The sequence below is a fragment of the Parasteatoda tepidariorum genome, chromosome 2 (genome assembly GCF_982258835.1).
Source record: "Parasteatoda tepidariorum strain Cologne lab strain chromosome 2, Ptep-v5.0, whole genome shotgun sequence".
In the NCBI taxonomy this organism is placed as follows: domain Eukaryota; kingdom Metazoa; phylum Arthropoda; class Arachnida; order Araneae; family Theridiidae; genus Parasteatoda; species Parasteatoda tepidariorum.
In genome coordinates, this window is record NC_141756.1 from 102,059,941 (window position 1) to 102,073,731 (window position 13,791).

The 13,791-nt window shown below is 30.0% G+C and overlaps 1 protein-coding gene across 1 annotated transcript in view; it reads right to left on the minus strand.

The window, feature by feature from the left end:
- LOC107442242 (beta-hexosaminidase subunit beta) overlaps positions 1 to 11,981 on the minus strand; it is a 32,985-nt gene extending 21,004 nt beyond the window's left edge. Inside the window, exon 1 of the mRNA XM_043051493.3 lies at positions 11,752 to 11,981. Within this exon, the coding sequence (XP_042907427.2) occupies positions 11,752 to 11,847 (96 nt within the window). The 5' untranslated portion in view covers positions 11,848 to 11,981. The remainder of the gene's footprint in view (positions 1 to 11,751) is intronic.
- Positions 11,982 to 13,791: the final 1,810 nt, after the last annotated feature.

Genomic DNA, 13,791 nt, shown 5'->3' on the forward strand with positions numbered 1-13,791 from the left:
GCATGCCCGTCCTTCTGTGAGTTTAAAGGTTAAGTTGCCACTATTTAATTTACAACCCTCGTAGATTTGATGAAATGATGTTTTGTTTATTCAATATATCAATCTATCTAACTATATCTACACATCAATCTATCTATCTAACTATATCTACACATCAATCTATCTATCTAACTATATCTACATATCTATCTACCTATTAATATTTAAATATTAATAGATCTTAGTAACGTGGGACTGACAAATTTCCCAAGGAAACACGTCTCATTTTCTGAGAATATTAGATCAATATTATTACTTTCTTTGTGCGAAAGATTTTAAATGATTGCGTGTTAGATATAAGCTCTATTTATGGATTATATTTAATATATAATTTTTTTTAACATTGCATATATACATAAAAATATTTTTTATAGAAGCAATACATAAATAAAAATATATGTTTCTAACCCCATTGCTTTTAATTGAAAAATTCGACGAGAAATACAGATGCAATTTTTATAAATTTTTCGATTTCTTTTTTTAATGGCATTTTATTTAAATACCATCATAAAAATGACTAAACCATCAAAAAAATTACGGTTTATTGTTTTAATTGAAACTACTTGGAATTATAATTTATTTGAAATTATATTTTGTCTAAATATAATTTCAAGTTTTGAAGAATCGTTACTGATTGGAAACATTCAAACTGAGACAACCCCCGAGACCCTTCCACGGAACTTCAGGATTCAGCGAAACACAATTTGAGAACCGATGGCTTAGCCAGTTAGCTTTCGGTGAATTAGAATTTAGTTTACATTAAGTCACTGAACGAATCACAGTCAACTTGTATGTTTCGATTGTTAAGTTTTTACCATGTGCCAGTAGAGGCAGTATAATAATACTTGAGGTATTAAGAATTTTTTTTTTAAATCGAGCTTTTTTTTAAATTCGAACTTTCTCTACTCATAGAAGCACAATTGTCTCACCTATGTTCCTTCTGAACATAGGTTTGAATTATTGATTTGTCACAGGTAAAACAATTTATGATCTAACTTTTAGGAAGAAAATTTTTACATATAAATTTAAATATTGCCAACACCAATAAAAATATTTCTCAAAGACCGTACTAGTTGACAACTATGTTTTTACATACATGGCAAATTCTCCCACAAAACAGGAGATTTTTCTTGAATATTCTTGAGAATGTTATAAATATTTTATGTTCAACTATTTTTTTTATTTAATAAACTTGATTCACAATGATTTTGTTTACCACGATAATTAATTAATTAAGCAAATAAAATCTGAAAATTCTGCAGAAATCGACCGATAACTGTTGGGGTACTATTTATTATTATATTGTTTTTTCCAAACGAAATATGAAATAAGGCTCGAACAAAAGCTATTGAGCAGTTTCGAAGATGCATTCACTTATTTTAATATGCCCCGTAAAAAATTGTTTACCTGAATCTTGGATTTTCAGAGCCCCAAATGGGGTCCTTTACTGCAAGAAACAAGGATTCCGATTATAATCACTAAGTTAACACCCAGGGTCACCCCGGGGAAAGGAGAATTTTTTTCTTCCAAAAAATGCTTATTTTCACATTTTCATCGCGATGAAAAAGAAGTAAAAATAAGGAATGTAGCTAATATAGAAGACGAGAGTGTTTTCTTTTGCAGACTTGTATTTATCCGAAGGTCAGGTGATTATTTTTTTTTCAATCTAAAAAACTGCTCTACAAACTGACTTGGCCGGCTTGGCGACAAGTCAATGTACTTTTCTTGCCAGACAAGATTCTATTTTTTTTTCTCCTTTTAAGTTTACAGTTTATTTTTCCCTTGGATACGGATAATACAAAAAAATTAAAACTTTATCGTTTGAAACTATTACTTTAAAAGGTTTTAAACGTAGGTCAAACGAATTATGTGAATGATTATTCTAATGTGAATGTGAATGATTATTCTATTTTTAGTTATTGAATATGTTGCATCAAAATTTATAAAAGTAAAACTAAGATGATAAAATTGTCTACTTTTATTTGTTTGAAATCTATCATCGTAGCATGGTGAATATTGCTTTATGCGAGAGTTGAAACTATAATTTCCGAAATTAACTCAGTTGAATAATTAACATAAAACAGTTTACTTAACCTAGATAATTCTCCTCTAAAGACTTATTTTATTAAAAGAAATATTTTTATTTCCTGAAGTAAAATAAAAATTATACTTTTTTTAAAAACAGACAGCTGCTAAGTAGCTTGACAATATAATAATCAGCTTAAATAGCTGATTATTATATTATTATCAGGTTTTCTTTCCAGAATAAGACATGACACATCTAACACTTTTCGAGAAATAAATAATTTTATTACAGTTAGTATGTTAAGTGACATCTAGTTTAAATATATATTTCATAATTATTGTTAATTAAAATTACTATAATTTTTCAGGGACAAACAATTTTCTTTTATTGCTATTATACATTGTTTAATTAAAGTGTACTTTTAAATATTAAGTCAGAAACAAAGCTACTACTTCTCAATTTTCATTAGAGGCATTTGAGGATTTCTAGATTTTTTTATTTCAATTAACACAATGATGAATGAAATTATATTTGAATGTAAAGGTTGAAAAAATTATACTAATCTACTACTTTCAATAAACTAAAGGATTTTTTTCTCAAATTTTTTTATTACAATCGATATAGAGTAGGATAAAACTATATTTTCTGTAATAAAAAAAATGGCTGAAACACACAATGCTACTAAAGACAGGTTTCAATAAATTCGAAGAATTCTAGACTTTTATTTCAATTAACAAATTGTTGTATCAAATAATATTTAAACTAATGTTCGATCCTAAGCTTCCTAGAGGATTTTAAAATTTTCTTTTACATATTATTGGATTAAAAAAGAATTAATCTAAATTAGAAGAATTCTAGATTTTTATTTCAATTAACAAATTGTCGTATCAAATAATATTTAAACTAATGTTCAGTCCAAAGCTTCCAATAAAATAGAGGATTTTAAAATTTTTCGTTTGCACATTGTTGGATCTAAAAAGAATCAATCTAAATTAGAAGAATTTTCGATTTTTTATTTCAATTAACAAATTGTAGTTTCAAATAACATTTAAACTAAAATGTTTAATTAAAAAGGTTTTTTAAATAATACAAAAATTAACACGCTTAAATTAACTCTTTGAATTATCAAACAAAGAAAACACATCAATTGACTCAAAGGTACCTACTATATTTCAAAAACATCTTCTTGAAACGAGGTTAAAGTAGAGGAAAAATGAACAAAAATTTAAAAAATTTCAAAGTTATGAAAGAAAAAAAATTTTCTTAGACTTTATAAGAATTAATTAAGTTAACAAATGTACCAGCCCTTTCGACGAAATTAAAAAAAGCAACATGGGCAAAAAATTGTAAAATTCATGGCTCCGTTGAACATTAAAGTTGTGAAGTGGGTGTTACAAAATATTTATGTCATGGTTAACTAGAGTTGTTTTTTAAGGTCAACAATTTTAATGCATAACTGCTTTTAATAACTTATATTATATGGTGACATAAATAGTTCTTCGATACCGATGAGTTTTAATGTGCGCTCAATTCCTATTTCATCGATAGTTTGTTAACGCCCCTCTAGAAATCCCTATAATCCCTAGAACCTCTCAAATACCCATAATTTTCTTAGCGCCATTCTAAAAAGAGTACAGCACCCGCGTTGGAAATCTAGGACCCACAGATAATAAATACGAAACAAAAATTATTTAAATAACTCAAGTTTCATGATGATTATATTTTCTTTGATAACTATTATTATTTTATTTTTTTCTTTGTTGAGAACAAAGAAGAACTTCATAGTTTGTTTTACAAATACGATTTGAGTTTTGGATATTATTTTTAGTATATTTTCTTCTTTCTTTAATGCATCCTCATTAAAAATAATCCCAACTTTTCCAGCTACTAACGTTAACGCACTTTGCAAATTGAAATACTATCCACCAAATTTTACATGCTCCACGTGTAGGCAACTAACCTGGATCTAATATAATTTTCTAAATCGTGAACAAAATTACATTTGTAATCCTCAACAATTTTTTTCTTAGTTTCTAAACTTCAATACGACCGAAATAGATCTTTTAAATCGTTTCAGTGCGTCGCCTTTATATTGAAAATACAATGTTACATTACATTGTCTCAATTGAAAGATTCTCGCACGAGACGATAAGCAGTTAACAGTTAATGACCTGATATTTGAAACAAGTTTAAATTTAGCTCAGACGACAGGGTCTGGATATTAACTAATACATAAGTAGGTAATTTCGATTCTAAACTGTTTTTTTAAAAATTAATTTTCCATCGACCTATTTAATATTCAACTTCTTTTTGGAACTTTAGTCAATCATAAAATAATTATTATAAGATAAATATCTTTTCATCTACGCCTCTCGATACTTTTTCTTTATTGCTTACTGCATTAGATTAAATTTATTTTTTATTGTTTACTGTATTGGATGGGAATTGAGATGATGACCCCCTTCTTCCTGTATGTCTCTAAATCTATTCCAGAATTAATCATGTTGCTGACCTCTTCATTTTGAAAGGCAGAATCCATTTCCAACAATATATACATGCTTCTTCCTCTATTTTCATTGTGTGCATTCATGGTTTTTCTTTTCTTTTTAGTGCCCTGGCGAAAGGGCGACCCGGTCTTTTCGCCAAATTTTTAACAAGTTATGCATGATTAGCTGTGCATAACTTGTCGGTCAGAAAAGAATGTGTGAAAATAAAGTTCGGTGTGAGAATTTTGGAAATGTCCTGACAGAGGAAATTATAATTGTGAAAAAAAAATGGGGGAAAATCTATGTTATATCATTTGGAAAAAAAAAAGACCAAAACAAATGTGTCCTGACAGAGGAAATTATAATTTACTAAGTTAAAAAAAACCTATGTTATATTATTTGGAGGAAGAAAAAAATTAATTTTCCGGAATTTTTTTGTCAGTAAAAATAATGAGACTCAAATTGGGCTGACTTTTTCCAACTAGCACTAAATTAATTAATTTCCTATCACTCCGTAAAATAATTTATTTCCTGTGAATTCGTATTATAAATGAACTTCCTGTAAATTAAAATTATAATTAATTTCCTATCACTTCATAAAATTAGTAATTTCCTGTAAATTCGTATTATAATGAGCTTCCTGTAAATTGATATTATAATTAATTTTCACTTCTTCTCTCATAAAAAATTACTATCAATTTTAATCGTAATTTATTTTCTATCACCATTTCATCATAATAAGTTTTTATATTCACTTCATATTATGATTAACAAGTCTGTCACTTATTAAAATAATTTTAATTCTTTGCTTTTTAACCCTCAACACACGTATGTTATATCGGTAGGTTAACAGAGTCATCGCTTTGTTTAAGATTATATATTTTTTTACCGGCGAGAACAGCCGACTTAATTCTAAAATTAAGACAATCATTGTTCCACTCCGTAGCCTTGTAATTTTGATCCAGTAGACAAGAGAACTGCTGGATCAAGCATTGGGACAAACTAGCCTTTGTGGAAGACTTTTTGATGTAACTAACCCGCATTTGCTAGGAAAGTCACGAAAACCTCTCCCGGTTAGCCTGGCGGCAAGGGGATTCTAACCCATGATCCGTCTACCACTGAGCATTCATGTCAGCACTTTGGACGGCTCGAGCTGGGAATAGAGTTCGTATTGACCAGCAGCGCTGGGGTTCGAACCTAGGTCACCTCATAGGGAGGCGAGTGCTTCATCACCTGCTGCACCGCAGTTCTATAGATTATATAGGGTCAATTGGGACTAATGGGAAACATTACTAAACTCAGGAACAGTTTCTTTCCTTGTCGCATGAGATTTTTGAACTGATCTTAGATATTTTCTCGCCATTGATTTCAAGTTTCGAATCACGTGTCTCTCTACAAGCCAGAATTTTTCTGCAATAATAAACTTCCTAACCAGGAATGAACACTAAGCATCTCCACTTCTCTGATACATAGGGAGTGGTAGGTAGAAGACGACAATACGTTTTAGTTTATGATGCGATACGTTAAGTTATATATTTTTAAAACTTTAGTGCTATTTTCATAGGAGCAGAGAAGTGTATATGCAGAGGACAGCTCCCCTGCTTTGGTAACCCGATAACCTGCGCTCGAAGTCGAGCACTTTACAGTAGAACAGTTTAACGAGGACCGATACCACGCGCCCTCGGTCCCTACGCAGTCTGATCAAAGTTGTCACCCACCCGCTTACTGACCGCAGCCAGTGATGCTTGACTTCGGTGCTCTACTGGGAACGGTGTCTTTAAGATAAGTCCACTGCGGGACTGCATGAAGTGGCATTTAATATGAACTTTTGAATTATTTTATCGTAGTGATGGTTCAAAGATTTTTAAATAAAATTTACTGAACGAAAAATAATTCATTAAAACACAAATTTTGCTACCACTAGAAAAATATTGCTCACAAAGAGAAGCAAGTAGACATTGTCAAATAATAAAAAAAAGTATGCTTGCATATTCACAGGGAAAATCACAGTAGCATAGCAGCCAATTTGTACATTGGACAATCACCGAGAAAGATTTTAAAAAGTTGTAGTTTCATAAAACTTAAGGTACTAAAATTTTTCTAAAAATTAAACTAGTTCGCCAATATTTTAAAGCATAACTGTCGAAATAATAAATGTTATGTATATACGTTTGAATTATTGATTTGTCAATGTAGGTAAAGCACTTTAATGCTTTACGTTAATATCCAAGATTTAGACATTAATATACAAATGTTACCTACACTAAGAATTTCTTTTTTCCATGACTGTTCTAATTGGCATCTATGCAGCAAGTTGATTTTTCAAATAGCAATGCTAATATTAACAAAAAGTAGGCGATAGGAGATTTATTTTTATAAAAAAACCTTTTGTTTCGGAAATAAAAAATGATTTTCTCCCAGTTCTAATATGTCGTATAAAAATGTCAGCTTAAATTTACTTTAATTATTTAACACTTTGATGATAAATGTTATTAACTCATTGATTAGCTAAAAGAAGTGAATTTTGTATAAAATACACTATGTTTAAATGACAGCATCCCTTTTAAAGGATAACTTTAACAATTTAAATTCTGATCATGTAAAAAGTTTTATTACAAAAATAGTGGTAATATATTAAATTTTGATTTGAAAAAAACTAAATTGCATTATTTATATATATTTAAGTTATATGATTCGACATCCCTTTTAAAGGATAACTTTAACAATTTAAATTCTGATCATGTAAAAAGTTTTATTACAAAAATAGTGGTAATTAGTGATGTGCGAAAAACGAACGAATCGATATTTTAATCAACTCTTTCTTGTGAATCGATTCATCAAGTTCGTTTTTGAAAAAGAATCGATTCTTTTTTTCTTTTTTTTTTGACAATATTTTGTACTCTACACTTTATAAGCTTATTCAGAGTTAGTACTTATACTTACTAAACATCCGCATATGCATTTGATACAGCATTTCGTTTATACAATTGGAGCTTGCTAAAATCCCAACTCAGTCGAATAGACACAGGTACATTCTCACTCGAGTATCATGTGAATGACAATCTGATTGGTTGAAAATATTTACATGCGAACAACTTGCCAATAAGTTACTCGTATGTGTGAGAGTTTTCGCAAGCGGAAAAATCGCATCCAATGAGAATGACCCCGATGTCAATGCTTGCGCACAACCATTTTCCGGAGGTGATTAATAAAATGAACTCACTTGAAGGATGAAGGGAATTGAAAATGCTATTAATGCAATGCATACTGCATTCTGATGCAGTGAAAGGTATGCATCACTCTCTTTTTTTTCTTTTCATCTACGAAATTAATAAATTCTATTGATAAACAACAATTTAAAAATGGCAACAGCAACTGAAAAGCTGTCTTCTCCAGTTTCGGTTCTTACTTTCAAATAAAAAAGATATTGATGCTGTAAAGCTCAGATATTACTTTTCAATCCTTAAATATTAAAGAGCGAATTTTTTCATTCGTACGGTTAATTTTCAATTTATAAATTTCAGTAAATATGAAGCAAAGCAGAGTTTTATGTTATCGTTTATTCTATGCCCAGGAGCGAGAGCCATAGAAAATGAAACCGTTGCGCTGATTGGGTAATGAACTTACGTATGAATGCAAATGTCTGATTGGTTGAAAATGAACTGAATGAGAGAAAAAGAGTCGAGAATCAAATGAACGATCCTCTGATTGGTTGAAAATGAGTTGAGTCGAATAAAAGACTCACTGAACTGTTTGCCTATCTCTTAGCATTAAAAGAATCATAAAGCCAAATGAATCGATTCTTTTGAACTGTTTCCTATCCCTTAACATTGAAATCGGCTCAAAGAGTTGAATTGAACTTCTAAACGATTCATTTGAGTCGTTTCGTATCTCTTAACATTGATATCGGCTCAAAGAGTTGATTTGGATTTCCAATCAGTTCTTTTGAGTCGTTTTCCTATACTTTAACATTGCATTCGATTCACTGAACTGTTTAAATGATTCATTTGAGCGGTTTTATATCTTTTAACATTAAAAGAACTGTTTTGAGAAACGAATCGATTCTTTTCGCTATTATCTTTTTTTCTAAAATTAAAAGATGCCTTCAGAGGGATGGGGGTTATGAAAAGGGGCAAGTAACTAAAAATTTTCAGAAAAAAAATTGAATTTTTTTTTTTTTAACGAAAAGATAAAAAAAAATATTTATTTTTTTAATGATTGAAAAACTGTTTATTGCGAAAAATGTGAGTATTTAGAGTAAATATTCTTTTACTGCTGGGGGAAGGGATATTTTTAATTATTTCATTTATTTATTTTTTTTCCCCCTTTTCTTTTTTTTTTTGTTAGGAATACTTTTAGACAAACTTATTGAATATCAATTCATATCCTCTCACTTTTTCAAGTTTTAATTTTTTAAGTTTTAAAACGCAATTTAACTATTTTTTTATTTTGTTTCACGTTATACAATTTGAATTTTTTTCATTATTATAAGTGAATTTACCGTTTTATTTTTTTACGAATATCTTTATTATTCATTATTGGTCTTTATATTAACAATTTTTTTAAAAAAAAATAGTTATTTTTTAATAAAATTGATGAATCAAACAAATATTAAAAAAAATAAAAATATTAAAATTCTAAAAAAATTATTAGCATTGCCTAGATTAGCAGTTCCTAAATGGTGTTTCGCGGAACCCTTGGGTTCCGTTTAGAATTACAGGGGTTCCACTAGTTAGTACTTTTTATAGCCACATTCAACTGGACCACCCAAGTGGAACATTCTGCTTTTGAACCCTAGAGCCCAAGATCTAGATTAATGGTTCCCAATTGGTGTTCCGGGTAGCCCTATGGTTCCGTGGAAAAGTTACAGCGGTTACACGAGATAGTACTTTTATAGCCACCCAAGCAGAACATTCAACTTCTGCCCCCTAGAGTATAGGATCTAAAAGAGTGGTTCCCAAATGGTGTTCCATGGAACCCTAGAGTTCCGCCAAGAATTGCAAGGGTTTCTCTAATTGGTACTTTTTTTAGCCACATTCGACTGACCGCTTAACTGGAATATTCTGCTTCTGCACCCTAGAGCCCAAGATCTAAATTGATGGTCCCCAATTGGTGTTCCGGAAAGCTCAATGGCTCCGTGGAAAAGTTACAGCGGTTACACGAGATAGTACTTTTATAGCCACCCAAGTAGATTATTCAACTTCTGCCCCCTAGAGTGTAAGATGTAAAAGAGTGGTTCCCAGATGGTGTTCCATGGAACCCTAGAGTTCCGTCAAGAATTGCAAGGGCTCCGCTAGTTGGCACTTTATTTAGCCACATTCGGCTGATCACTTAACTGGAATATTCTGCTTCTGCACCCTAGAGCCTAAGATCTAAATTAATAGTCCCCAATTGGTGTTCCGTAAAGCCCTATGGTTCCGTTTAAAGGTTACAGCGGCTACACGAGATTGTACTTTTATCAGGTGTTCCGCCGAAAGAACGTTAATTATTTAGAGTTCCATGGCAGAAAAATATTGAGAGCCCCTGACCTAGATCAACTAATTCAAATACTAAAACAGTCTAAACTAATTTGTACGACCACCTTTTATAAAGACTTCCATTATAACGACCATTAAAAAAAGAATCAAAGAATCGATTCATATAACCGTTCGTTTTAGTGAATTGATTCTAAAGAATCGATTCATTTAAATGAATCGATTGGCACATCACTAGTGGTAATATATTAAATTTTGATTTGAAAAAAACTAAATTGCATTATTTATATATATTTAAGTTATATGATTCGACATTTTAAATTTTAATAATGTAAAAAGTTTTATTATAAAAATAGTGGTAGTATATTAAATTTTGATTAGATAAATACTAAGTTACATTACCTAGCATTTAAGATTTAAAAATTTAAAATCCATGACGATTCCAGATATGAATTAGGTGGTTTATAATACAGTAAACCTCAGTGCACATGCTTGCTTTTCCCTCCAAGATAAAAGTTAATATTAAAATAATTGCTCTACCAGTTTTTTAGGTAGAAAAAGAACAAACTGAAACTTATCCGGCCGAAGACTTTTACGATAGCGCCGCAAGCGGCCCCAAGTGCCCGATTAGAAGAACAGGATTCTGAACAACTTTGAAAGTATAAATGACATGCATGAAATAAATAATGAATGGGACAATTTGAAATTATTATAATTTACCGGTTACCATTTTTTTTTTATCTTTAGGTTTTAAAAGCAACACAAGTCTCGTTTTAAAATCAAGTGAGTCATAGTGAGCAATTATTATAGATTACTTCGAATTATTTATGGGGAAAAAAATGGCGCGCAATAAGTTTATAAAGCAGAAAAGTAAGGTTTAATAAATCATGAAAATGTTTTGAGAGATATGAACAATTAAAACAATATTTACAGTAATTATAACATCCTCTTAAAAATGAAAACGATTTGGAATGTTTTTTGCCCTCTAATTTATTATACTTACAAACTAGCTTACCATTAATAAATGGGACCAGAGTGATTAAATAAAAGATTCTTCGAGAAACACTTAAAACGATTCTTCTTCTTCGTTCTTTTTATTTATTTTATTCTTTCGAAGAATCAGCATTTATTGACAACTGTTTAGAATAGAAATATTTTTTAAAGAAAATGTAAACTTTTTTAATAATCAAACAAAACAGAGTAAGAAAAAAGTAATATTTTATAAAATTCAAAAAGTTAAGCTAGTCAATAATGTCCTGGTAGAAAAAAAACTCATCTAATTTTAAAGGTAATTTCAAAAAGAAGAAAGCTTTCCGTGACCTTCACCATTTTATTAAGAGATATAAATATATATATTCACTTACGAGAGTTTCGTGCAAAATGTGTTTAGCAGTGGTAGCGAATTAAAATCGAAAATTTTAAAGCAATTACATCTCGCATAACACCTTTCATGATGATAACAATTATATGTTTCAGTATAACCAATTTTTTACATGATATTCAATATGTCTGTTTAGATTATACGATAAATAGAATTCTCTTAATTCTAATGTATTAAAATATCGATACATTACCTTATTTAAAGAAAACATTTTTTAAAACTACGGAGATTCCGTAGTACTCGAAGAGTATGAAAATATATTAATAAACAGTAGCAATTACGGATAGTTCACTCCTCCAAAAATAAGTAAGTAAAAAATAAAGTACCCATAGAATTTTTACTTACCGGTAAGGGAAGCCGAACTTCAATATAGGTAATATATCCGGCAGAGGGTGCCCATAGGGATGCGAGAGAGCAAATTGCAAGCGCGGTGAGGATCATGATTGATCCTAACGTGTTTTTCAGAGAGGAACTAAAACCTCTTCTGATACCTGTTACCGAAAGGAATTGTTTATGTATCTGCCTATAAGCCAATCAACGACTGGATCGAGTCCTTCCTCTAGGTGGTTTGGAGGGAAAAACTTCCGCACCTTTTTTTTTTCTTTTTATATGCATCTTAAATCGATAACAGATTTTGCATATTAGTAAATTTGGATTGAATATAATTTAATACATTTTTATTTTCCATAAGATGTTTGAATTTTATGCAGATACGCCATGGTTAATAGATAAAAGTCGTTACACGCTTTTCATTAATACATTTAGTGGTTCTTTCGAAAGAATACTTAGTACGAAGTAGAAGTATGCACAATTATTTAAAACTCATAAGTATTACATACATTTTTTACAATTATTTGATTTTCCATATTAGTAAATTTCATTAAATAAAATTTTATTTTTTATTTTATTTTTCATTCCTATCAACTATCCACCGATACGGGATAATTGATGGATAAACGTCCTTATATGCTTTTCATTTATACTATTAATAGTTCTTTCCAAACAATACTTTGTTCGAAGTGAAATGTCACACAATTATTTGAAACTGCTAGTAATTATTTTAGTTAATACACGCATCTTTCACACTCAACAAGTTTTTCATATTATTGAATTTAAATTAAACAAAATTTAATCCTCCTTTTTCATTATAATAGTAAAATGAAAAAAAGAAAAGAAATAAAATTACATAGCTCATCTTTAAATGCCGACCTGCCAACTTTTATCCTAAGTTGTTAATTTTCAGAAAATGTAAACTGCCTATAATAACTAAAGCAAAAGTCAACGTGAATAAATCTTAAATGAAAGTATATAAATTGACCTACTATAGTTTTAGTTCTATAAACAACAACCTTTTTCTGTGACAAAACGTCAGATGTAGGTAGAGAAGTAAAGAGACAATCTTTATCTCCTTACTCCTCTACCGTAAGTCTCTAGTAAAGTTTGTCTCTTTACTTCTCTATCGTAAGTCTAGTAAAGTTTGTCTCTTTACTTCTCTATTTACTTCTTTACTTCTCTACAGCAAAAATAGAGAAAAACATTATCCAGTGTTACACAATCATGCTACATACATTTTATACTAAAAAAAAGAGAAGCTAAATTTAGATTTAAAATTATAGCTGCATTTATTATAAAAGTAATTTTAACCATACATTACCACGTGCGTTCTGAAGTTTAATTGCTACTGATAAAATCCGTTAATTTTGTCGGAGTTTTTCGTCTGAAATGCAAACAAAAAAGGAAGGGGATTTTATTGCTTTCTCTTAAAGTTAATTCGAAAATCAATTCAAGGACATTTCCCCCATAAAATTCTGTAAAAAGTTTGAAACAATTTGAAATATTTATAGGAAACAGGGAAATTGGATCTCAAAGAAAAGTTCGTTTAATATTTATTGCTAAACCCCGTCCCGCCCCCAAAAGGAGCATCCGGGTATTCATATTTACAAAAGTTATAACATGATGAGCTAAAATTTTCTTTATACAGATGAAAAGATGATCCGCAATACATTTTCCAGTTTAGACAAGTGGTAACAAGAGATAGGACTATGACGTAATGAGCTGAATTTATACAGATGAATAGATGCTCTCCAGTTTACAAAAGTTATAACATGATGAGCTAAAATTTTCTTTATACAGATGAAAAGATGATCTCCAATACATTTTCCAGTTTAGACAAGTGGTAACAAGAGATAGGACTATGACGTAATGAGCTGAATTTATACAGATGAATAGATGCTCTCCAGTTTACAAAAGTTATAACATGATGAGCTAAAATTTTCTTTATACAGATGAAAAGATGATCCGCAATACATTTTCCAGTTTAGACAAGTGGTAACAAGAGATAGGACTATGACGTAATGAGCTGAATTTATACAGATGAATAGATGC